The sequence below is a fragment of the Hyperoodon ampullatus genome, assembly GCF_949752795.1.
Source record: "Hyperoodon ampullatus genome assembly, chromosome: 15".
NCBI classification, from domain to species: domain Eukaryota; kingdom Metazoa; phylum Chordata; class Mammalia; order Artiodactyla; family Ziphiidae; genus Hyperoodon; species Hyperoodon ampullatus.
In genome coordinates this window covers 52472595-52499704 of record NC_136928.1, presented here as the reverse complement: position 1 = coordinate 52499704, position 27110 = coordinate 52472595, and the positions used below count along the sequence as shown (strand labels likewise).

Sequence of the window (27110 nt, the reverse complement as noted above, 5' to 3'; positions counted from 1 at the left end):
CAGGGGTAGTTAACAGCCGTTAGAAATTGAGAGGAAAAGTGGAGGATATATTTGCTTTGGATTTTTTGGTGTGCCTTCCATTTACATTATGAAAGAGGCACTCTACTTATTTGAATTTTAGGCCCCTAAAATGCCAAAGCAGTTTTCATTTTTGTAAGAGGTAAGCATCCTACTAGAGCCTATTTTCGATTTTCTTCTTCTGCCTCTGCTATATAATTTTTTGAAAATAAAATTTGCAGTAGCTGTATCAGGCTGCTCAGACAGGAGAAAGGAGGTACCAGAAGCACAGTAGCTAATATTGTTCAGCGGCACTTGTGTGCTCTACAGAGCCCCACCCAGCTAATTGCCTGACACACTTAAAAAAAAAAAAAAAAAAAATCAGGAAGGAAAAACAGCCAATCACAATCTTGGCCTTTCACACAGGGGAAAGAGATCACAAAAGGTGCTTCCTTTTTTAAAATGCAGGATTTTAATCGTGATCTTCAGACTGTCGCAAGTTTCTCAAAATATTCCTGAAGATGAGCGATATTGTTTCATTCACTCTGCTTTATTCTGAGTTCTTCCATGCACTGTATCATTTCACTCTGCTCCTCCTCCACATGTCGGGGAACACAGAGAGCAACAGGAAGTCAGGTATGCTGGCTCAGCCCCAGCGATGTTTTTTGGGGGGGAAAAAAAAAGCAGGATTATTGGGAAAGGGAAGGTCATTTTAACCACCGAAACTTTCAGATTGGGCCCAGCAACCTGAGGTCTTTCTTAAGTCAGCAGGTGTCTTATTTAATAGCATCAGAAACCAATTAGAACTTTTATCAAACTATGGGAAGCATCTGTGGTCAGTATGTAAATTTAATTGTAGTAAAATTATTGTTGAGCTAAACTACAGAGCTTCCAAAGAAGGGAAGCAAGGCTAATCATTAATTAATGCACCTTTGCTTTAAACAGCAAAGATTCCATGCCGGCTCTTGAAATCAGAGAGGAAATCTCAGATTCTGTACTCACTCCGCTGGCCTTTCAAAGAAATGATTGGTACAGCCCCCTCCCAAGAAAATGGATTTTTAACATTTGGTCCTCAGAAGCTCAGCCCTGAGAGTGCTTTATTGTGCTGGGTTTTACAATGGGTTTAATATAGCAGGGTGCCAAAGGGCAGGAGGGGAAGAACTTTACAATGTAGATAAAGTAGGTCCTTTCAGGATGCAGACCAAAACTGTTAGTGTGTTTTACTTCATCTCTTAGGACTTTCTTGACAGGGTTCAGTTTTTATCATGCAGTTGTTCTATGTTTGTGTGCCTTTTTCTGTTGTAACTAGATCTAATTTTTTTTAATTAAGAGAAAAAAGCCATGCATAAAGCCTTAAAAATTGGCAACATGTTTTTCCTGCTTTTGATACTAAGGTTATTCTTGATTTGCTACCAGAGCTTATAACTGGCATTCGTTATAAGCTGTTTTACAGAGTGAGGTTAATATGAATGAAATATTTTTTTTCCATTTGTGTGCCCACTTTCTGTAAAATAACAGATTCACTGAATCACATACTGTTGATGCATATAGATTGAAACAAACTCATTTAAAAATTACTGTTTACATCTTTCCTTTAAAATTTTAGGAAGCCTAAATTATATAGCAGTTGTAGGATATTATCCAAAAATTACTTTCTAAAAAGTAAAAGTGGATGTCAACAAAAAAGAGGGAGAAACATTGCCAGAAGCCAGAAAATCTCTAAGCAAAGCTGCTAATTATTCTTAATGGGCAAGATGAGCACATTAAGAAACAAATGAATACATCAGTGAAATGTAATTGAAAATCGACCTGGCAATCACACATCACATCTGAGTATTGGCCTGTATATTATTCTCATCATTTAAAAAATTATTTTTGTTGTTCTAGGCATCTGAATTGAGTGAATCCAACTGAGTCTTACTTCCTAGTCGCTTAAGCTTCTAAGATTCTGATTTTTACCTTTAAAAATATCATTTTCTGATATTTCCTGTTTATCTTCTGTTATTTCTATTTTTAAAATATATGACGCAATGAATGGAGGCGTTCTGAATCTTTATTTCATAGAAGCATATCAACCAGTTGTAAGGTTATTTATTGTCTCCATAAAATGTATCAAACGGATTTGGCTATGTCTTCTAGAGCTCTCTACCTTGAACCTAGAATGCTAGATGTGGATTTGAGATTTATTAAACAGATATCTGAAAAGAGAGTAAGACTTGAGGTATAAGGGAATGTTGTTAAATATTTTCTCAGACTCATGGGTATATGTCCCCGAGGTTCTCCTTGGCCTTTAAACTGCACTGCTGGGTCTAACCCAGAGGCCCCTAGCTGAGAGCCCTTCAGATGCTGTTTTATCTGTACCCAAAGGGAACAAAGGATAAATCAGAAATGGGATCATTTGGCTCATCCAGTTCTCGAATTTATCCTAAAATAGTGTGAACTGTGTTCCCTCTTCTTTGGCACAGCCTTTTTAGTGTAATAAAGAAAGAAACCTCCCCGTGCCCCCAGATAATAATTACTCAATAAAGTCTGGAGCTGGTGTTGACAGTGACATAAGAATAGGGGAAAGAAATGGTATACCGAGTTATTATTGATGCTAAGTCTCTTCCAAATCATAATGAATAAAAGTACAACACCTAAGGTGAGCAGCCCTTTCTGAAACACTCACTAATTCACCCAACACAAGTACCCTGCACTGACCCATCCTTAGTAAACACCAAGCAGGTTATCTGCAGAATATGGCAATGCTTGGTGACCCAGGCTCATGACTCTGACCCAAGCATCTTATCCCCACAATATGCACCATCTGGATCATGATCTTGAGCTTAGGATTCTCCAAAAATTGGTAAATCTCCTGTGAATTTAAAAGAAGATACCCCTGGCTTAACATTATTTTATTTAACAACATCCCTGACTTGAATAATTAATAAATGAAGCTTCATGTGACTGTGCAGCCTGTGGATGGTTGAGACCTTGGGAATGCCAGGCCATCATCCTGGGTCCAGGCCCCTTCCTCCAATATCAGTGTCAGCTGGTCTTCTATTTACTAGATAGATCCAAAATGGAATCTGTGTGCCTCATATTGGGTAGGGGTTCAACAAATAGCTTTGAAAATTAAATTTAAGTTAGCTAATAAATTAAGCTAATTAATTAATTTAAATGAATTAAACCACTATTAACTGCATGCCATTTCAAGTGATAAGATATAGCAGTGAACAAGACAGACCAAGTTCCTGTTCTTGGATGACACAGACTATACCTATACAGAGCACATTTATACACGTGAAAAACACTGAAAATCTACAGGGCAGAAGTTCTTTGATTCCTTCCAGTCATTTAAATTCTACAATAAAAATGTTCACATAATAGTTTTGAGCAGCAGGGAAAAAAAATAAAGCTTAACTGCCAAACCTCACTTTAGTTACCATCAGCAGCCTCCCATCCCTCCAAAGCTTTTGCCTGAATTATTGAAAAAGATAATGAATTGACGTGATTTAGGCACCTACTATGTGTTAGGCACCTACTATGTGGTACTCCGTAAGTCTATAAAATAGCTACATTATTCCTATTCTTGAGGTGCAGCTCAGAGAAGTTAATTTACCCAAATTCACACAGTCACTAAGTATCAGAACCAGTGCTAGAAGTCAGGTTCATGTGACTTCATAGCTTCCCTGCCACTCCCATTAAACCATCTCTTCACCAGAAACTAGAATGATTTGGTGAGCATCATCTTGCACTGGAGGAAAAGGCTTCTCATCCATAAATGTACAGCTGACATTGCTAACAGAGTTCAAAACGCCTCTACATCGTACTCTCAATTCATATGAGTAATAAGCACATTTAAGAATATTTCACAGCATTTAAATTAACAGATATTGCCACATCAGTGAGGTGCAATGAAACTAAAGGTAGCATAAACCAAGAAAGTAATGCTTTGTGAATCGCAATGTTATTATTTTAAAAATACTTTCTTGCTTAAAGAATAATGCCAACTCTCAAAAATGTATTGAATATATGCAGCTACTGATAAATATAATAATCACTAACTGCAGGAGGAGGCTAATATTTTAAACAAGATTTATAGATAATTAGCTTAATTATATTTATGTATATAACATATATATAATTTGTTCAAATAGCTATTATTATACAAACATATATATAAATGTGTATATATATATATATATATATATTTTTTTTTTTAAGGATAAAAATCAACTGAAACAAAATTAAGACGGATCCCCGCTCTTGAACCATGCTTTGTTTGAAGAGAAAATCTAGTTATAGAATCCTGATTTCTTTTAGCCACAAGCATATATCCTAGAGCTCGGAAGTCCAGGTGCCCAGACTAGGAGACTGAAGGTGATTGCTCTGTATCTATTTAATCAGAAATCACATTAAGGCTTTCTTTGCACCCAGCATCTCCCACTGGAGTCTTCCAGAAGGTGGGTGCCTTCAGAGAATAGGATTTGGTGCATGCTGTTGAACACTATCCTGGACAGACTGGCTCGATTTGATTGAATTCCCTTTATTACCCCGAAGTGACACAGAAGAATGAGAAAATCTATTATTGGACACAGCGCCAGCCAGAGGAACCACCTCAGAATCTGACCTAAAGTAAAGGGCGGGGAGCAGAATATCAAAATATATCTCTTAAGGCAATATTTTAATATACTGTGGCCATTTTTTCTCTAGGTACTTGTTTTCATATAAAAAAACACCTCCTAAACCACAAACTATATTTCCTTCCCAGTTCTAAAAATAAAGCAGCCTAAGTACTGCTGTGAATTTTTTCATTAAAAAAAATTGCTTCTAGAATATAAATACATATTCTTGCTTCACCCTGATCACCTGGACTCACAGTTTTATAAATTGTATAAAAGTATATAGTGTTAAGATGTTTACTAAAAATTATTAATAGGTTTTCTGAGTTATATAATTTAACTTCCCTGTGACTATTTTATAAAAAGTATTACCTCCACTAACAAAATAATATGTTTGGCTTGATAGATTAGTCATGTACTCATACGACGCTACAGGTGTACCGAGCACATTATGGCATGTGGTTTGGATGTCATGGAAATGCCGAGAAGGGTGTGGCCATAGTGTGGGGGAACTTAATCAAAAACAGTTGTCAGCTGACTCTTTACTAATTTTGTTCTCAGAATAAAGACATCAGCTGTCCTTTTCTACAAGACATTTCATTTAGAAGACTTTCCTGAAATACTTTCTTCCTGAAATAGACAAAACTGTAGGCCGATGTGTCATTTTAGTTAATCAAAACAAGTAGGCAAATTAGTCTCTTTTATTTTTTTAATGAATGTAATTTAACGGTATTTAATTTGCATACAGGAAAGTTCACCCAGAAAAAAAAAAAAAAGTCTGCATTATAGCACTTTGTAAACCTCAACAAAGCCCTTCATTAGGAGACCTAATTGATTTTTCCTGCCCACTCCTGGGGGAAGAAAGCTATCACAGTACCTGCTTATTCACGCAGAGAAGAAATGGGTGTGCCGGGTGTTTCAAGCAGAGATTTAGGTTAAAATGTCCTGTGGCTCTGTTCTTGCAGGGAGATCTTGGCCAGTGCTTGCTTTGAGCATTCAGGAAATCTGTTTTTCTGAGCAATAGGGGAACATCGCTTGTCTGCTTGTTGTCCTCCCCATGGGCCCAATTTAGTTCAGCTTGCAACCTTCACTGGAATTATTTTATTTCTTGTTTATTTAAACCTTGCTTTATTCCAAAAGAGGGATTTTAAGGCTTCTGACACACAGAATATACCATATAAAATAAAGGAGAAAGCGAGGGCAGTTGGACAGTAGAAAGCCAGGAAAACATCATGAAGGCAGGAATAGGACCGGTAGAGGAAAGATGTGCCATAGAGCACTTGTAGTTGTTCAGCTGAGATCATCCATTTGGCTCTGAGTTGCACAAGGACCAGAGCAAAAAGAGAAAGACGAGCAGTTATAAGATTTATAGTGTCCAGAAGTTGAAGCAAAACTAGTTGATCTGAAGTCCAGGTTTTCCCAGTGTTGAAACCTGACATGATTTCTCCCACGGGTCCTCATGAAGATGGCGCTCTGTGCTCTAATGGACCAGCTCCTCAAAACATGGCTTCAATAAATATGACTCTTTTTGTACAAGTCCTTACATGTCAGCAGATGGCCAAAGGCCAAACTGTTAAGTCTGTAAAGACAATTCTTCAAGGGGCCTTTCACCTCAGAAGAATTTTCTTCTTCAGTAATTAGTTTTCCCTCAGAGATTCTCCAGCCTCTCTCCATCTTTCTCTTCTCATTTCCCCCCAAGTCTTTCCCTGCTGCTCATCCTCACTCTCCCCACTGGCATTTAGGAGATTGAAAATACCTCAACTTGGAGAGTCTCAGAAGACTGCCATTGCCCTCCGCACTGCCGGAAGGAGGCTTACCTTGGGGCTTCTAGCTCTTTTAAGCAAGTGGGAGTGACTGGCACCTATGGTACAGTCATCTTCCCTGACCAGTGCTTATCACCCTGGGCCTTGCCAATGTACTCCCTGAAATGTATATTTCACAGGTGATAAAACTACAGTCCAGGGAATTAAAAAAGCTTGCCTGTGACAAGTAATTCAACACTTGGTGGCAGAGCCAGGGCTACACCCTTCTCCTTCTGCCTCACACACTACAGCTCTTCTCACCATGCTGATCCCGCGTACGATAAGAATATCGGAGTGTTTGTGGGCCTCTTTCTGGCAGGGAGTCAGTTGACAATCACTGCAGAAGCTTTCTTAACTGTGGCCTATAGATGTGAGAGACATCATCACAAGGAATCAGACGGCTGGTGTGTTTAAGACTGGGAACATATCAAGCTGGTAAGATACCTTTTTGCATTAAAACACTCTGGTTGAAACTGCTTTTCTCAGTACTATGGATGATTATTAAAACTAACAATAGCTAATATTTATTAAACACTTACTGTGGGCCAGGCACTGTTTTAAGCACTTTAAAAGTATCTTATTTAATGCTTACAAGAACCTGTAATGAAGCAGGCAGGCGTTTTCATTACCTACAATTAAGAGATGAGAAAAACTGAGGGGAACTATGTTACACACTGGGTTGGGAATGACTTAAGAATTGAGAGGGTACAGTGTGAGGTTGGGAGAAGCCCAGCCTGGGACCTTCTTGTGAATGGCTCTACTTCACTGGTTCTCAACCTGGTGGAGGGGGGCAATTTTGCCCCAGGGGACTTTTCTATTGTTATAGCTGGGGCAAGGTGGTTGCTACTGGCATCTAGTGGATAGAGGCCAGGGATGCCGCTAGACCTGCGCAAGACATCCCCACACCCCTCCCCCCAGCAAAGAACTCTGGCTCAAAATGTCAATGGAACCAAGATTGAGGAAACCCTGTTCTGTTTCATGGTTTTAAAATAGTCTAGGTATTCATTCCCTTTTAGATTCTGTTCCTTCTTATCCAAAGCAGGAGAATTGCGTACCCTCAACCAAAACAATGGTGTTTCCTGTGATGCTACATTTTAATTTTTCCCCGTTGGTATGGACCTAGAGGAATAAGTAATCATTTAGTCGTTTTCACAAGAAATATCTGTATCTGTGTATTTTTCCTTTATGTGTTTAACCACAGACATTATTGGAAGAACAATCTAAGTTTTGATTAATTCTTTAATTACTGTTAATCTGTCATCCTTTGACATTTTGAGTTTTCTCTGTGTTTGAGGATGCTTTCCCATCCCAAACTGCTCAGCCTGCAGGGGAACAAAGGTGGATGAATAGCAACAATGCTTAAAAACTAAAGTGGAAAACATACTGGGATGAGGATATGGAGTAGCGATAACTTTTTTTTCTTATATTAACTGGTGAATGTAATGTGTCCACGTACGAATTTTTGAATCCTGCATTAGAATGTTCAGAGTAGGCTGATGGCACAGGGGGCAGTATGCTCTGTGTTTCTCAAATAAATGAATAAACCAGTTCTGTTTCGCAGAAAACCTCCAGTAGGTCCAGAGAAAGAGCAATCTCCTACCTGGGTATTCTTCATTCTTAGGACAGCTTTTATTCCACAGTGCAGACTGCCATACCCTTCTGTGGGAGACTTCATTTTTGGATGTGATTTTCAACCTGGTCTTTTAGTTATCAATCAAAAACACATTTTCTATGTTGTCCTCATTTACATTTATTTAATGCTTAAGGTCATTTGTGACCATTTGAGTGTATTTCAGCATATGGAATCAGGGAATAATAGATTTCAGCATCATGCTGTGAAGAGAGATTGTGTTTTTACAAGACATAATGTTGTTTACTGGGTGTTAATAATCACTAATTAATAAACATATCTAGAACTCTAAAATGTTGCATTTTGAGGAATAAAAATGTCAGGTGTTTAACTTATGGAGTGCAATAGTATTTTTTATCATTCCTTCATAAAATAATGAAGTTACATAAAGAAGCAAAATGTCATTGCTCAACACAGGATAGATCCAAAATGCCTTTGTTTCTATTTATTGTTCTCAAAAATGCTATTTCTAATATATTGTTCTGAGATGTACCTGGACATATAGTCTGTATGTCAGTAGTCGTACAGAAACTTCCAAGATTAGGGGTTTTTTTTCCGTCTTTATTTCGTATTAATTGTGGTCAGTTTCTTTTTTAACCACTGTAAGCATTTCATCCAAAGTCTACGAAAGCACGTTGCCAGGAAACAGGTGGATGAGTCAGTCCTTGAAATGCCTTGATCTCATATTAAGGAGCTACTTGACCACTTAACCTTCAAGAAGCTAAGAGGAAACTGCCAACCAATGATGTAATAATCAGCATTCCCCTTCTATCCACTGCTTTCCCACCCATAACCAGTACAATATGATGAAAGCATTAGCTCCATGTGAGAAGAAATAAAAGGAAACCGTTCACAAAAGAGCTGAGATATAGTTCAATATTCTTTTTTAGTGTCTCAATGCATATGCAGAATTTCTCCTCCAAATTGGAGGTGTGGAATAACAGTAGCGACAGATAACTAAGAGGTATTTACCATAGCTACAAAGCCCACACGTGAGCCAAATATTTCTGCTATTAAAAAGCACTTCAAAGCTTGACATGAAGTTTGTAACAGCTGAATGTCTTCTGTGACTTCATTTGCAAAGATGTAAAAGCAGAAAGGAAAATCATGGTATGAGAACTGTGAACCTCGGAAATGGTGTTTTTTTTAAAAAAAAGAAAGAAAGAGAGAGAGAAGGCCCCCAGAAATCTGACTGGCACCCCAAGCTCCTGTTCCCCCTGCTCTGCCAGTGTTCTCAGGAAGCAGCATTCCCTCTGTTACCGGCCTCTTCCTTCAGGGCAGACCCAGTTGGTGAGTGGCCTGAAACTTATTTTGAGGGCCCTCTTTAGGAGAATGAGTTCGATTATACCTTTTACTTTGACAGATTTTACAGAAGTTTACAACCATGTGAACCCATCACTGGGGCTGCTTGTGGGCCCGGGAAGGGGCCTGTGAGAGGGAGGGGGCCCCAATGATTAGGCTTCATTAGCTTGACAGTAAATCCATTCCTGCTCTCATAACCACCAGCAGCCTTGCCTGGAATAATGCTCTTCCCTTCCAAACTCGCTTATTCCCTCTGTTCCATTTTAATCTGAGTGTGATTGTTGCTAAATATGAAATATGTGTTTGCAAAAGCCTGGAAGCTTTAGCCCTAGCTAAGAAAGATCTAGGATGCACATATATGAAGGATATAGCCGTTACCTCTCACAGATCTAAATACAGTCATTTGATGGTTCATTTGTTGGTCCATCCATGCAGTCACCTATCAACTTAACTAATATACCCAAGGTATTCTGCCTTCGAGAACATAAATACAAAGTTATAGCAAATAACCCTTGAACAAAGAAAATCATGCTACTAAATATAGCTAGAGTTTGGTGAAAGAACAAGGATATTCACAGCTTCTCAATTGTTAGGTTTATCTGAAGCTGTCTTCAAAACTGTGACTGTCTAATAAAGAACCATTCAGAGCTTTTGATGTCTGCATATTTCTAGGTATTCCAGAATTAGTGAATGGCGTCATTCTCTGGTTAATAGTAGTTAACAGTTACAATATTTTTAAAAATCGATTAAATATACCCTGCTGTGATATTAAAAGTAAGTTTCTACTTAAGAAAAGAGTATCTTTGTGTGAAAATTCTAGTGAATTTAGACCTGTGACTTTTTTTTATTATTCTTTGATAAACCATTAATTTTAATAAACTGTGGAACTCATAATAACTCTTAAGACTGTTTTATAACCCAAATTTTACCTTTATATGGGCCCCCAGGATTGGCTCTTGTCTCTACTGCCCTACTGCTTTTTAAGACTTATGTCTTCTTGGAGGCTCATTTTCCTTTAGACATTAAATTGGGGATGTGAAAAATGATTTAAGGGCTTCCCTGGTGGCTCAGTGGTTGAGAATCCGCCTGCCGATGCAGGGGACACGGGTTCGTGCCCCGGTCCGGGAAGATCCCACATGCCGCAGAGCGACTGGGCCCATGAGCCATGGCCGCTGAGCCTGCGTGTCCGGAGCCTGTGCTCCACAACGGGAGAGGCCACAACAGTGAGAGGCCCGCGTACCGCAAAAAAAAAAAAAAAAGATTTAAGAATGTAAATCCCAACCCAGGGGGATAAAATTCCTGACTTATTCAGGCCTTCTGCAGTCTGCCCTCACTTTCCTCACTCTCTTCATTCAGTGTAGCTTCTACTGCTCCCCCACATACACCCTCTCCTTGGGTCACCCAAGCCTCTTCACTCTTCTGCAACACATTTGGTCCTCCCCATCTCTGGTCTTTGCCAGTCTTGTTTCCCTCTTCCTTATCCATCTAAATCCTTTCTTCTAGGGCGGCTTAATTACCATTTCCTCCTGCCTTCTCGGGAGACAGCTTGCCCTAATCTTTTCCTTCTTTTAACTTCTGTTGGCCCTAGAATAGTCCCCCAGAAAACATGGCATATTCTCTCATTATTCAAAGTGTGTTGCCTATTTTCATGTTCATTGGTTCATTCATTTCTTGGTAAATATTTCAGTCACCTTCTGTCTGCCAAATACTGTTTTGGGTTGCTAGAGATGTAGTGATGAACAAGACTGAGAAAGTGCATGCCTTCTTAGAGTTCACATTCAAGCAAGGGAGACATAATTTTTTTAAAGGCAAGGACTCTACTTAGTATGTTTTTATATTCCCTGAAGCAATTAGTACACTTTGTCCCTGTTATAGTAAATGTTTTAAGATTTGTATTTGGAGCACATTTTGAAAGACATGATAAATGAAAGATAGGATAAGATATGAATCCACAAAGCTTATGGGACCAAACAGTTTTTAATAGAAGAAAGTCAAGCTCTAGAGATTCAGACATCAGTTTATGTATCAGATAGCTGACTTTCATTTCAGGACAGGCTTCTTCTCAGGCATGCATATACAGTGTCTGTAGACACTGACATTGTGAGTAGGCATTTATCTGTCCTTTGTCAGGTTGAAGAGGAAGGTTAGAAGAAGGTAACTGAGATAAGAAAGCTGAGGGCTCTCTAGAAATTTTCTGATAAAATATAACTGTTAGTGAGTTTTGCTAGAGTCATGGTAACAGAATCTCAAGAACTGCTGAGAATTCTAGAGATGCCACAGTCCTGTTTCCTTCTGTTGCTATCTTGGATATGGGAAAACGAAATACCTAAGTGTACTTTCTATTACTAACATTTTTTATTTGCTTGACACATTTATAGAAGGGCTCATATCCCTACTATTTAGTGTTTAGTGTTTCTTCACTGAAGAAACCAGCTCCCACAGGGTGAATGCTACCCAGTTTTAGATATTGTGCTAGAGTTCTCCTTTTTGTGTTTATATGAGCCAGATTTTAAAATTTGGGGGGCATGGTATTTTTAGGGGCCCTGTTAAACTGCAGCAAATTAAAAATTAAGGCCTTTTCTTATAGAACAATTTGTGTTCACTCTTTGGACATGCCGATCCTGACATTTTATCAAGGTCAAAATCTCACTACCAAAAATTGGCCAAGTCCTATATTGATAGCCAGGTGTGCATGTCAGACTACTGCGTCCTCTGTGAAAATGCCCTCCAGTTTTAACAGAAAAATCCCTCCTTCATAGAAATTTATATCACAGAACGTACATATCAAATAAAAATGTCTTAATTTTCAAAGGAGTTCCTCACTTTAAAATGGACAAGGGGAAAATCTTTAAAACTTTTTTGGAGAATGGCCATATGAGAATCCATTGCTAAAAAATAATTTATTTTTTACTTTAATAATGGAAATGATTTATTTTCAGTATTTGGCTATTATAAACAGTGTTGCAGTGAAATGTATCTGTACATAAACTGTACACTTGCAAGTAAGTGTATCTACAGAGCAGATTTTCAGAAGTAGACTTTGTCTATTCATGTGGCCTTAGGAAACTGTTTAAATTACTAAAGTTTGTAATATATTATCCTATCTGTTAAGACTAGTCTCTTACCATTATTCTTTCTTCCTAGAATATTCTAAAATCATGTTGGTATTTGTATTATGGTGACATTTTCATTGTGACTGAAAAAATATATATGAATTAATTTACTAAGACTTGACAGCTTATGCCTCTGAGTCTTCTATTCAAGAACAGGAAGTTTTCTTTTTAAGCTTTTTTTAGGTGTTTCACTAGCATTTAAAATGTTTCTTCATTTCTCTTGTTAAGATTATTTTAGAAACTACCTTTTTTGTTTCTTTTATAAATGAGATCTTTCATTATATTTTATAACTGGTTATTATTTGTATGTATGTATATAAAGAAAGCTATAGGGTTTTGTATAGCAAATGTTTAGTCACCTCAATGAGTTATTATTTCTAATACCTTGTCAACTTATTCTCTTGAGTTTTCCAAATAATCACATCATCTGCAAATGATGGGAATTTTGTCTTCTTTCTGATTCTTGTATCTTTTTTCTTCTCTTGTATAATTTTATTGGATTAAAAAAAAATCCCAGAATGATATTAAATAGGTATCTTTGAGTCTGGCTTTGTTGGGAATCCTCTGGTGTTTCACCATTAAGTATGCATTAGCTTTTGAGTTGAAATAGAAATGATATTTTCTATCTTGTTAAGGACTTTTTTTTTTTTTTTTTTTTTTTTTTTTTGTGGTATGCGGGCCTCTCACTGTTGTGGCCTCTCCCGCTGCGGAGCACAGGCTCCGGACGCACAGGCCCAGCAGCCATGGCCCACGGGCCCAGCCGCTCCACGGCATATGGGATCCTCCCAGACCGGGGCACGAACCCGTATCCCCTGCATCGGCAGGCGGACTCTCAACCACTGCGCCACCAGGGAGGCCCAAGGACTTTTTTTTAATTCCTGTTTTTAAAAGAGTTTACCATAAATAAATATGGAGCTTTAGCAGATGTCTTTTCATCATGTATGGAGATGATCAAATTGTTTTTCTTGTTTCAGCTACAAGCTCTACAAATTATTCTAATACTAAAGTTTGAGAACTTCTACTCCAGGGGGTCATTTCTGTGATTCTGAACTGACTTTAAAGCTGATCCCATCCTCTGGCTTTATGTTTTTGTTTGTAACTTAGCCGAAATAAACTTATTTCAGAGTCCAAAAGGAAGACAGATTTGCCTAACATTTGGACCGCCTATGTTGGTGACCAGTGTATTTTACACTGGTTAAGGAAGACTGGTAAACAGTTTTGAGATCTTGGAATGAAAGACGCTGATTAATTTTTTTACTAATTATATTTTCCATTTCAAATATCTCTGATTCTATGATTATGACTAGTCCAACTTGTGTTATTCATTTCAATGTAATAAAATGTAATTTAGCATCTGATACATGTAAGGCACTGTGATGGGCCCTTTAGGGGTTACAAAGATGAGTAAGTTGAGGTTTCTGCCTTAGGAAGCTCAAGATATGCAGGCAGATGAGAGATAGACACTTGCCCCGCCAGCAAGATGTAAGAAGAGTCTGCTCTCATTGGGTGATTCATGATGTGTAGAAAGAGACAAGCAGCCAATTCAAGGTGGGTGGATCTGAGAAAGCTTTATGAAGGAGGTGGCTGTTGGGCTTTGGTTTAGCAAATGAAAGGCAAGGGAAGAAAAGCAGCTGAAGAGGGCATTCTAGGTATGAAAAGCAGGGAGGACACAATCAAAGGCATAGAAATAGGAAAGATGTGTCTAGGCAAATTTAGTTATCTAGTGTGATGAATGGGGAGAGGCTAGAGGCCACAGACCATTTAGGAAGTCATTGCATTGGGGCAGAGGGAGAGGTGAATGGGACAGATCGTGTAAAGGGACTTCTAAGGTGTCAGGTGAGGTTCTATTTCTTGATCTGACAGGTGGTAACAAGGGTATTTGCCAAATAATACTTAGTTAAGGCATATATTTATTTCACCTGGTTTTCTCCTTCAGTGTCTTATTTTACAATAAAAAGGGTTTTGTTTGTTTGTTTTAAAGGCTTCTCAGTGATTCCAGAGAAAGGGAAAGAGTTAGTCCAGGCCTGAATGAGAATGGAAAATGGTGAACAAAGAGGGAACCCATTCTGGAGAAGTGACCATGTGTGGGAAATAAAGAATACAGGAGAGTAGTAAGAGACAGCAGTTTGGGGCATGCTGCATTTGAAGTGGTGTAGAACATAAACCTGTATTTGCTTTGTGACAATAACTAGCAAGCAGTGAAGAATAAAGGTTCAAGTCTCAGGAAAGTGTTGTGCTAGAAGATTTGGAGATCAAAATCAAGAGATAAGAGTAGAACTATGGAAACTAGAGAGTCAGAAGAGAAGATGGCCAAGGACAGCATTTTGGGAAATGACTATGTTTCAGGAGCAGAGTAATAGGGGCCTGGAAGGGATACTGAGAAAGGACTGGAGAGAGGAAGGCTGGTTCAGGGTGGCGTGGTATAATACTGCTTCTTAGTGGAAGCAGGTCCAGGATTGGGTGATCAGCAGTGTCAGCTGCTGCACATTGCTGGAGGTCAAACAAATTGCAGAGCAGTTCTAGTGACTGTTGTGAGAAAGGTCATATTGCCAGGACAGGTGAAACAACGAGAGTAGGCTATTCCTGCAAGATGTTGATGGCAAAGGGAAAGAGAGAAATAGGATGTGGACTAGAGGGAAGCAGAGTTGCAGGAGGAGCTGGGCATGTTGGCAGGCATGCCAATACAGCTGAGGAAGAAGAAATAAGTATGATGGGGGCCAGTATTTGTTAGAGCAAGGACCTAGAGCAGTGCTTCCCAAAGTAGGGCCTCCAGACCAGTAGCATCAGCGTCACTCAGAAATTTGTTAGAAATGCAGATTCACAGGCATCTCAGTTTGTCTCACTCCAGACATACTGAATCAGAAGAAAGAATAAGTGAACTGGAAGATAAAATAGTGGAAGTAACTACCACAGAGCAGAATAAAGAAAAAAGAATGAAAAGAATTGAGGACAGTCTCAGAGACCTCTGGGACGACATTAAACACACCAACATTCAAACTATAGGGGTCCCAGAAGAAGAAGAGAAAAAGAAAGGGACTGAGAAAATATTTGAAGAGATTATAGTTGAAAACTTCCCTAATGCGGGAAAGGAAATAGTCAATCAATTCCAGGAAGTGCAGAGAGTCCCATTCAGGATGAATCCAAGGAGAAACACACGAAGACACATATTAATCAAACTATCAAAAATTAAATACAAAGAAAAAATACTGAAACCAGCAAGGGAAAGGCAGCAAATAACATACAAGGGAATCCCCATAAGGTTAACAGCTGATCTTTCAGCAGAAACTCTGCAAGCCAGAAGGGACTGTCAGGACATATTTAAAGTAACGAAAGAGGGGCTTCCCTGGTGGCACAGTGGTTAAGAATCCTCCTCCCAGTGCAGGGGACACAGGTTAAAGCCGTGGTCTGGGAAGATCCCACATGCTCAGAGCAACTAAGCCCATGCACCGCAACTACTGAGTCTGCGCTCTAGAGCCCACGAGCCACAACTACTGAGCCCACATGCCACAACTACAGAAGCCCACACGACTAGCAACTACTGAAGCCCACACAACTAGAACCCATGCTCCACAACAAGAGGAACCACTGCAATGAGAAGCCCACACACCGCAAAGAAGAGTAGCCCCTGATCTCCGCAACTAGAGAAAGCCCATGCACAGCAACGAAGACCCAACGCAGCCAAAAATAAATAAGTAAAATAAATTAATAAAAAATAAATAAGTAAATAAGTAAAGTGATGAAAGGGAAAAACCTACAACCAAGATTACTCTACCCAGCAAGGATCCCATTCAGATTCAATGGAGAAATTAAAACCTTTACAGTCAAGCAAAAGCTAAGAGAATCCAGCACCCCAAACCAGCTTTACAACAAATGCTAAAGGGACTTCTCTAGGCAGGAAACACAAGAGAAGTAAAAGACCTACAATAATAAACCCAAAACATTTAAGAAAATGGTCATAGGAACATATTAATAATTACCTTAAATGTAAATGGATTAAATGCTCCAACCAAAAGACATAGACTGGCTGAATGGATACAAAAACAAGACCCATATATATGCTGTCTACAAGAGACCCACTTCAGACCTAGGGACACATACAGACTGAAAGTAAGGGGATGGAAAAAGATATCTCATGCAACTGGAAATCAAAAGAAAGCTGGAGTAGCAATTCTCATATCAGACAAAATAGCATTTAAAATAAAGACTATTACAAGAGGCAAAGAAGGACACTACATAATGATCAAGGGATCAATCCAAGAAGAAAATATAACAATTGTAAGTATTTACGCACCAAAAAGAGGAGCACTGCAATACATAAGGGAAATGCTAACAGTCATAAAAGGGGAAATCTACAGTAACACAATAATAGTAGAGGACTTTAACAACCCACTTTCACCAATGGATAGATCATCCAAAATGAAAATAAATAAGGAAATACAAGCTTTAAATGATACATTAAACAAGGTGGACTTAATTGATATTTATAGGACATTCCATCCAAAAACAACAGAATACACGTTTTTCTCAAGTGCTCATGGAACATTCTCCAGGATAGATCATATCTTGGGTCACAAATCAAGCCTTGGTAAATTTAAGAAAATTGAAATCGTATCAAGTATCTTTTCTGACTACAATGCTGTGAGACTAGATATCAATTACAGGAAAAAAGCTGTAAAAAATACAAACACATGGAGGCTAAACAATACACTATTAAATAACCAAGAGATCAATGAAGAAATCAAAGAGGATATGAAAAAAATACCTGAAACAAATGACAGCAAAAACATGATGACCCAAAATCTATGGGATGCAGCAAAAGCAGTTCTAAGAGGGAAGTTTATAGCAATATGATCCTACCTCAAGAAACAAGAAAAATCTCAAATAAACAACCTAACCTTACACTTAAAGCAGTTAGAGACAGAAGAACAAAAAATCCCAAACTTAGCAGAAGGAAAGAAAGCATAAAGATCAGATCAGAAATAAATGAAAAAGAAGTGAAGGAAAAAATAGCAAAGATCAATAAAACTAAAACTGGTTCTTTGAGAAGATAAACAAAATTGATAAACCATTAGCCAGACTCATCAAGAAAAAAAAAAAGGGAGAAAACTCAAATCAATAGAATTAGAAATGAAAAAGGAGAAGTAACAACTGACACTGTAGAAATACAAAGGATCATGAGAGATTACTACAAGCAACTCTATGCCAATAAAATGGACAACCTGGAAGAAATGGACAAATTCTTAGAAAAGCACAACCTTCCGAGACTGAACCAGGAAGAAATAGAAAATATAAACAGACCAATCACATGCACTGAAATTGAAACTGTGATTAAAAATCTTACAACAAAAAAAAGCTCAGGACCAGATGGCTTCACAGGCAAATTCTATCAAACATTTAGAGAAGAGCTAATACCTATCCTTCTCAAACTCTTCCAAAATATAGCAGAGGGAGGAACACGCCCAAACCCATTCTACGAGGCCACCATCACCCTGATACCAAAACCAGACAAAGATGTCACAAAGAAAGAACACTACAGGCCAATATCACATAGATGAACATAGATGCAAAAATCCTCAACAAAATACTAGCAAACAGACTCCAACAGCACATTAAAAGGATCATACACCATGATCAAGTGGGGTTTATTCCAGGAATGCAAGGATTCTTCAATATATGCAAATCAATCAATGTGATAAACCATATTAACAAACTGAAGGAGAAAAACCATATGATCATCTCAATAGATGCAGAAAAAGCTTTTGACAAAATTCAACACCCATTTATGATAAAAACCCTCCAGAAAGTAGGCATAGAGGGAACTTACCTCAACATAATAAAGGCCATATATGACAAACCCACAGCCAATATCATTCTCAATGGTGAAAAACTGAAACCATTTCCACTAAGATCAGGAACAAGACGAGGTTGCTCACTTTCACCACTATTATTCAACATAGTTTTGGAAGTTTTAGCCATAGCAATCAGGGAAGAAAAAGAAATAAAAGGAATCCAAATCGGAAAAGAAGAAGTAAAACTGTCACTGTTTGCAGATGACATGATACTATACATAGAGAATCCTAAAGATGCTACCAGAAAACTACTAGAGCTAATTAATTAATTTGGTAAAGTTGCAAGATACAAAATTAATGCACAGAAATTTCTTGCATTCCTATACACTAATGATGAAAAATCTGAAAGAGAAATTAAGGAAACACTCCCATTTACCACTGCAACAAAAAGAATAAAATATCTAGGAATAAACCTACCTAGGGAGACAAAAGACCTGTATGCAGAAAACTATAAGACACTGATGAAAGAACTTAAAGATGATACCAACAGATGGAGAGATATACTGTGTTCTTGGACTGGAAGAATTAACATTGTGAAAATGACTATACTACCCAAAGCAATCTACACATTCAGTGCAATCCCTATCAAACTACCAATGGCATTTTTCACAGAACTAGAACCAAAAATTTTACAATTTATATAGAAACACAAAAGACCCTGAATAGCCAAAGCAATCTTGAGAAAGAAAACCGGAGCTGGAGGAATCAGGCTCCGTGATTTCAGACTATACTACAAAACTACAGTAATCAAGACAGCATGGTACTGGCACAAAAACAGAAATATAGATCAATGGAACAGGATAGAAAGCCCAGAGATAAACCCATGCACATATGGCCACCTTATCTTTGATACAGGAGGCAAGAATATACAATGGAGAAAAGACAGCCTCTTCAATAAGTGGTGCTCAGAAAACTGGACAGCTACATGTAGAAGAATGAAATTAGAACACTCCTTAACAGCATACACAAAAATAAACTCAAAATGGATTAAAGACCTAAATGTAATGCCAAACACTATAAAACTCTTAGAGGGAAACATAGGCAGAACACTCTATGACATAAATCACAGCAAGATCCTTTTTGACCCACCTCCTAGAGAAATGGAAATAAAAACAAAAATAAACAAATGGCACCTAATGAAACTTAAAAGCTTTTGCACAGAAAAGGAAACCATAAACAAGACGAAAAGACAACCCTCAGAATGGGAGAAAATATTTACAAACGAAGCAACTGACAAAGGATTAATCTCCAAAATATACAAGCAACTCATGCAGTTCAATATCAAAAAAAAACAAACAACCCAGTCAAAAAATGGGTGGAAGACCTAAAGAGACAGTTCTCCAAAGAAGATGTACAGATTGCCAACAAACACATGAAAGAATGCTCAACATCACTAATTATTAGAGAAATGCAAATCAAAACTACAATGAGGTATCACCTCACACCGGTCAGAATATCCATCATCAAAAAATCTACAAACAATAAATGCTGGACAGGGTGTGGAGAAAAGGGAACCCTCTTGCACTGTTGGTGGGAATGTAAATTGATACAGCCACTATGGAGAAGAGTATGGAGGTTCCTTAAAAAACTAAATATAGAACTACCATATGACCCAGCAATCCCACTACTGAGCATATATCCTGAGAAAGCCATAATTCAAAAAGATGCATGTACTGCAGTGTTCATTGCAGCTTTATTTACAACAGCCAGGACATGGAAGCAACCTAAGTGTCCATCGACAGATGAATGGATAAAGAAGATGTGGCACATATATACAATGGAATATTACTCAGCCACAAAAAGAAACGAAATTGAGTTATTTGTAGTGAGGTGGATGGACCTAGAGTCTGTCATACAGAGTGAAGTAAGTCAGAAAGAGAAAAACAAATACTGTATGCTAACACATATATATATGGAATCTTAAAAAAGAAAAAAAGGTTATGAAGAACCTAGGGGCAGGACAGGAATAAAGACGCAGACATAGTGAACGGACTTGAGGACACGGAGAGGGGGTAGGGTAAGCTAGGAGAAGTGAGAGAGTGGCATGGACATATATAAACTACCAAATGTAAAATAGATAGCTAGTGGGAAGCAGCTGCATAGCACAGGAAGATCAGCTCGGTGCTTTGTGACCACCTAGAGGGGTGGGAGAGGGAGGGTGGGAGAGGGAGCGTGGGAGGGAGACACAAGAGGGAGGGGATATGGGGATATATGTATACATATAGCTGATTCACTTTGTTATACAGCAGAAACTAACACACCATTGTAAAGCAATTATACTCTAATAAAGACGTTAAAAAAAAGAAATCTTTTCTTTTTCTTTCTTTTATTATTATTATTTTTTTAACATCTTATTAAACATCTTTGGCCTTCATATCTACCTAATCTACACATTCTATTCAGAGAACAACTTAATGTAGGGACCTGTTTCTTTAGTGCCTTCTGTGTGCCAGGCTCTCTGCTAGGTATATCCATACACAATTCATTCAAATGACATATTTATTGAGCAGCTATTATGTGACAGGGACTGTTCTAGGCAGTGGAAATACATCATGGTACAAAACAGATTTTAGAAATCTCTGTCCCTACTGTGCTTCTACTGGAGAAAGAGAATTTTAAAAATTGATAATTTATTTATATAGCGTTTTAAATGGTAATAATTGCTATAGAAAAATAAAGAGCAGGTTAAGGGGGTTCAGGGGTACTGGAGTGGAAATGAATGATTGCAGTTTTAAGTAGAATGGTCAGGGTAGGCAGCTCTGAGAAGGTAAGACACTCAAGCAAACTTGAAGGAGGTAAGGGAACAAGCCATAGGGGTATCTGGAAGAAGAGCATTCACACAGAGGAAGCAGCCAATTTAAAGGCCCTAAAGGAGAAGTGTATGACTGGTGTATTCAAGAAATCATAAGGAGATCACTGTTGCGAGAGCAAGGGGGAGAGGAATGGGAGATGAGGTCAGAATGGTAACTGGATTGCACAGGGTCTTATAGGTCATTGTAAAGACTGGCTTTTACTCTTAGTGAAGAGAGGAGCCATTACAAGGTAGTAAATAGAGAAGGCTCACGATCTGATGTCCATTTTAGAAGGATCACTCTGGCTGCTCCCTTGAGCAGAAATTGTAGGGTTATAGCAGGCAGACCAATTAGGAGACTCTACAGTAATTCAGATGAGAGATGATGGTATTTTAGACTAGGATGGGAGCACTGGAGATAGAGAAAAGATGGATTTTGACATATTTCAAAAGTAGAACTAACTGCATTTCCTGGCATATTCAATGTGGCGTGTAAAAAAAATTAGGAGTCAAGGATATAATCAAGGTTTTTGGCCTGAGCAACTGGAAAGATAGAATTAACAAGATGAGAAAAACAGTTATTGATATGAATTTGGGGAAAGATGATGAGGAATTCAATATTAGAGATATTAAGTTTGAGATGTCTATTAGACATCCAAGTGGAAATATTAAAATAAGAAGTTGGATATATGAATCTGGAGCTCATGGGAGAAGTGCAGGCTGGTAGGTCAGATAAGATGAAGACTAAAAACTGAGCTGAATTTAGCAATGTGGAGACTTTTGGAAAGTTTGACAAGAGCGTTTTTGGTGGAACAGTGGTGACAAAAGCCTGATTGGGAGGAGAGAATTTGAAAACAGATTTTAAACAACTTTTTCATGGAGTTTTGCTGCAGAGGAGGAATAAGGAAATGGAGCAATAACCAAAAGGGAGGATAGAGCGAAGAGAGGATATTTTAAGAGGGAAAAATAGCTGCTTGAATGTTTGAATACTGATGGAAGTAATCCAGTAGAGAGGAAAGAACTGATAATATAGGCTAGAGAAGGAAGAATTGCTAGAACTGTGCCATAGAACAGACAAAAGGGGATGGCTCCCGTGTATAAGAGGAGGTACTGACTTTAGATAGGAGTATGACTAATTCGTCCATGATAATAGGCAGGAAACAGAGTATGTAGGTACAGATGCTGTTAGGAGTGTTAGTGTGGTGGTGGGAGTTTGTGGAAGTTCTCATCTAATTACTGCAGTTTTGACAGTAAAGTAGGAAGCAAGGTCATCGGCTTGAAAGTAAGGCTGAGGGAGGAAGTGTTAGAATTTTGAAAAGAGTGAAGGTGGTACAAAATAATGAGCTAGGAGACCAGAAGTGTAAATGGACAAGGGAAATGAAAGAATAACTGCCGGCCATCAAGAATCCACTTGTGGTTCATGGTCATGCATTTTAAGCAAAGCCAGTCAGGATGCTTGTGTGCTTTCTCCAGCCACATTCAGGTGCACACAGGCAGTCTTGGAGCAGGCGGAGAGCTGGATTCAACAAATATGAGGACATGAAAAGGGACGAGGGAGCGAAGGGTGTATGCGAGGGAATAGTTCAGATGGTTGGCTATGGGACCTACAATGGGCAAGGAGGGAAGACAAATGTTAGGGAAGAGGAACAGTGACGTGGTGAGAGGATCAGCAGATTGTAGGCCAGTAGGATGGAAGAATGCTTGGAATGAGAGTCCCTTCTATAAGGGGTGAGCTGTGAAAGATAGAGGGGCTGTCAGAGAGTGGGTCAGGGTTGCAGTTATTGGTAAAGGCGAGGACTGAGAGCAGGGCTACTTAATGAAGAGGCCATGGACTGGTACCAGTTTGTGAACTGTACATTACTGAGCTGCAATGGGGCAAGTTCAGAAATTGAAGGAAATGTTTAGAAACACTACTGTGACATGCAAGCCTGTGATAAGTGGACTTGTATTCAGAATGTCTTTGCTTTTTAAATCTCATTTGTCTATTCATTTGTTGTCGTATTTTACAAAAGTAATGGTCTGCAACAGATTGGCTATAAACAACAACAAAAAATCTGGTCCTGCCCCACAGCTGAAGCACTGCTCTAGTGTGCATGACTGTCACGTGAGTGTCTGAGGAGGGTGGAGGGCAAGACCATCAGAGGAGAGGAGGTGGAAGGACTAGTTTCTTGAATATTGAAGTCACCGTCATCTCTAGCCTTCCAAGATAGAAGCCACCTGATTCCACCTCTCTGGGGGGCACTATTCTCATTGTTTGCCATGTGAACAACAGAACTCAGAGTACAGTGTGAATGGTGCCCTTAGATTGTTCACGAAGGTGGCCGTTGCTATCTCCATTTTACAGATGAGACAACAGACTCAGAGAGGTGAAATAATTGCCCAAGTTCACATAGCTAGTAAGGGAAGGAACCAATATTTGAACTTAGGTATGTCTGTCATGCCAAAGCTAGACTCTGTCCATACACCCCTCCGTCTTTGTCACCTGCTTACAGTTACAGGAACAGCATAGCCGTAAGCCTCATAAAAACTGGGGAAAAATGCCTTTTGGGAATGTGTTGTGGTCCATGTGGCTAAGATGAGCATTTCCATTTCTTTTAAAATCATGACTTGTTACATCTGCTGTGCTAACCCACAACCCATTGCTGTCTAGACCCATCTTTCTGCTTGGTCTTTGTTGAACCGAGAGGCTGAAGCACCTCAGGAATCCAATATCCAATATCACCACAGGATTTCCTGCACTTTCTGTTCTTGTGCTTTAGTCATTACACATGTATTAGAAACCTCTTCTAAATAATGGTTCATGAATGATAAAATGATGAATAGTTTTAATACTTTTCTTCCCAAAATCTGTGCAATGGAGACGTTACTTTTATGATCTGAAAAGGTCTAGCATAGATCTATATTTTAAACCATCTTGTTCATGTGGAAACTCTCTAAGACTCTTAGGTCTCTGATGAGGGCTGAACAGGCCTGCTCTCCCACTGAGCCTGAGTCCCAGCTGCACTGGAAGCCTTGGCGTTTCCAGAAAAGTTGGTGGTGGTTGTTTCCCACTCTCCCCAGGTGCATGGAGTATTTGAGGAATCAATCCAAAGACAAAGCATCATTAATCTCTTAGGGGTTTCCTGGTTTCCTCCATTTCTTGGCTCTCCAATGGGCCTGGGAAAGTGCAACAACGCTACAGTTAATTTATAAAGCTCATCCATGTTTCACTGGACCTGGGAACAGAGAAGTCATCCACTTGTTCTAGAAGCCCTCCCTGGAGTTCTGAGTCTATATGCTTACATAACACATAGGGCATGGCGTCAGAATTATGGCTTTATGTAGGCCAGGCTGCCTCTGTGAAGCATGGCCTGTGGCACATCACAGGGCCTGACACATAGTAGGTACTCACTAAGGATGAGTTGAATGAGTGAATAAACAACTGATGTTCAGTCTGTATAGGTATTTTTGTGGTGAGGTGTTTAATCTTTTCTACCTTAAGAAAGTCACTAGCATGGATATATATTAATGTATATGAAAAGAACTTTGGGACTTATTTTTATATTCAAACATACAACTTTTCACCCAGAGAAGACATAGAAGAAATAAAGAACCCACCAAGATAAGCAAATAAAGCTGGACAGAGTAGGCTATGCTCACTCAGTTTAGTTTTAAATAATAATCAAAATAGATAATAGGAGCAGAATTTTACTTTGAAAAGTAATACTGCAAATCCCCGTTGATGTGGTGGGGAGAGGAGTCATTAAAATACTTTAATATGGTAAAATGCTAATTATTACAGTTATTCATTGAAAGTAACTTAAAATCTCTGGTTGGCATCATAAGCATAACTAGAATTTTCAAATACATGTTATTAATTATTGTTATTAATATGAGGTTTAAAACCTGATCCTCTTTTGGAGACTAAGTATCAGGACAGATGAATTTTAAAATGTGCCTGAAAACTCACAACAACCAAATGAAAGTTGGTATTCTTTTCTTCCATCTTGCCGAAGTACTCATCACATTAATAAGAAATGCAACCGACATGCCAGGCACTAAGTTTCACATCATTTGTTTTTATAAGGTTGTATTCCAGTAGATGGGGAATACTTTGATTTTAGTATCTACTTCATTGATGTTAAGAGTCTAGACTCATTCTAATGACTATGGTCAAGATAAGATATTTTTCCCTAGTTTGTCTACACAAACCTATAAGAACTAGCAAAAGCTTAACTATTGAATTTGAATAGAGAATTCTTCCTCTTCTAGATCTGAAGACTAAATAAAATATGGAACAGACAGTTACGTCCCTAGTTTTTTTTATTATGCCTTTTGAAATAATTTGTATATACCTTTTAAATAATTTCAAGTGCCACAAAAAATAACGTTAATAGCTCAAAATCAAAAGTTAAAAAAAAAAACCTAAGTATAATTTTTAAAATCTTTTTCTTCTCAAGCGTTTTACGATGGGATAATGAGACAGATGTCTCTCAACTGGAAGGACATTTTGACATTGTTATGTGTGCTGACTGGTAAGTACATAAAAATCATAAAACTCCTGTTAGAAAAAATAGCTTTGCTGGAGTAATTGGGCTGCGCTGCTTTGCTGACGGCAAAGCAAAGTCAACAAATGAGGCACAAAGCTGCCTTAACCTCAACAAATTAACATTCATCTCCATGTGACAGTTATAAGGTAGTCTTCTATCACACAGTAACTTCTACCACATTATTTCCCAAAGATTGATTTTGAGAAGCATTTCCATTTTCTGGAATTGCCTCTGTTTCATGCTTGACGTATCAGTAAATGGACAACTTAGGCAAATTGCAAATAATTATGGCTCGGAGAGGAATAGTCTGGAGAAAAAGGAGTTTATCAACACAAACAGCTCAATTAGCTTACTTCTTAGGAGAGATCTGACTATTGATATAAGGGAATATGTATATGTATGTGTGTTTGCACACATATACACTCCAGCGTATAAACATATCTGTGAAATATCTTTAGGGAAATAGCTTTTCTTAAAATGTATGTTTGCTATCTAATATTTTCAATGCCTTCAATTATGATATTTAATTATATATAAAACAAGAATTATAAAATTACATTTTATTGTTATGCAAATAATAATAGTAAAATCTCTGTCAGATGCCTGCCTTTAAAAAATAATTTACATTAGATATTTTGTCTTCTCTTTTAGCCCAGTCTACTTATTGTTAATGAAAGTCTGATCCTAAGTTACAGGATAAATATGTATCAAACTGTAATAATGATTTCAACTAATCTTATGTATTTTCTTCGTGTGTTGAATAATAATATGAGAAACATTGACAATTCACTAGTATTTTTCCTGTTAAGAGTAAGATCTTATTTGTAGTTTTATCATGATTTTTAAAATGATGCTATGGATTTGAAAACACAGTTCAGATTCTAAAGAAGTTCTATTATATTGATAAACCCAAACACAAGATCCATAACCCAGAGAACACTTTCCTTATGCGAGAGTTGAATGAATGCAATGAAGTTTTCAGGAAGTCTTTATTTTAAATTATTTTTTAATAAGATTTTCAGTGGCTAAGTTTCTACCTAAGTCAATGAAATTAGACTTGCTTTCTGTTTTCTTCTGAAAAATACTTGTCAAGGAAACATAAATATTTTCTTCTATTCTTAGTTGAGATTTTCTAGTTTTTCATGGCCATTTTAGTCTCTCTGCACCCAATTTCAGAAAACCTTTTTCCAAAAAAAGAGAGAAGCAGATTTTTGACTAATCATTGATATTGTGTCTCAATATTACAGCCCTCATCTAATCAAAACTAAGGAGCTAAAACCTCACCATATGATTTGAGCAAGTAATTTAGTAAATGCTGTCCCTCACCAAATATGAGAAAGGATTCTCCAGGTTTCATTGCACAGATGAAGATAATGCTGGCAGGATTAGATCAGATTAAGCATGAAAGTCAGATCAGAGAACAGCGGAAAGAGGGAAGAAGGGTAGAATCTTCTTGGAGGTTTAGACGAGGGTCGCACATGGATGGGCTCTGA

At 38.1% G+C, this 27110-nt stretch overlaps 1 protein-coding gene across 1 annotated transcript in view; it reads left to right on the top strand.

The window, feature by feature from the left end:
- CAMKMT (calmodulin-lysine N-methyltransferase) overlaps positions 1-27110 on the top strand; it is a gene marked incomplete at its 3' end in the record, with an annotated part of 399114 nt that overhangs the window by 350178 nt on the left and 21826 nt on the right. Inside the window, exons 7-8 of the mRNA XM_079721077.1 lie at positions 6772-6838; positions 25528-25602. Of these exons, the coding sequence (XP_079577203.1) occupies positions 6772-6838; positions 25528-25602 (142 nt within the window). The remainder of the gene's footprint in view (positions 1-6771; positions 6839-25527; positions 25603-27110) is intronic.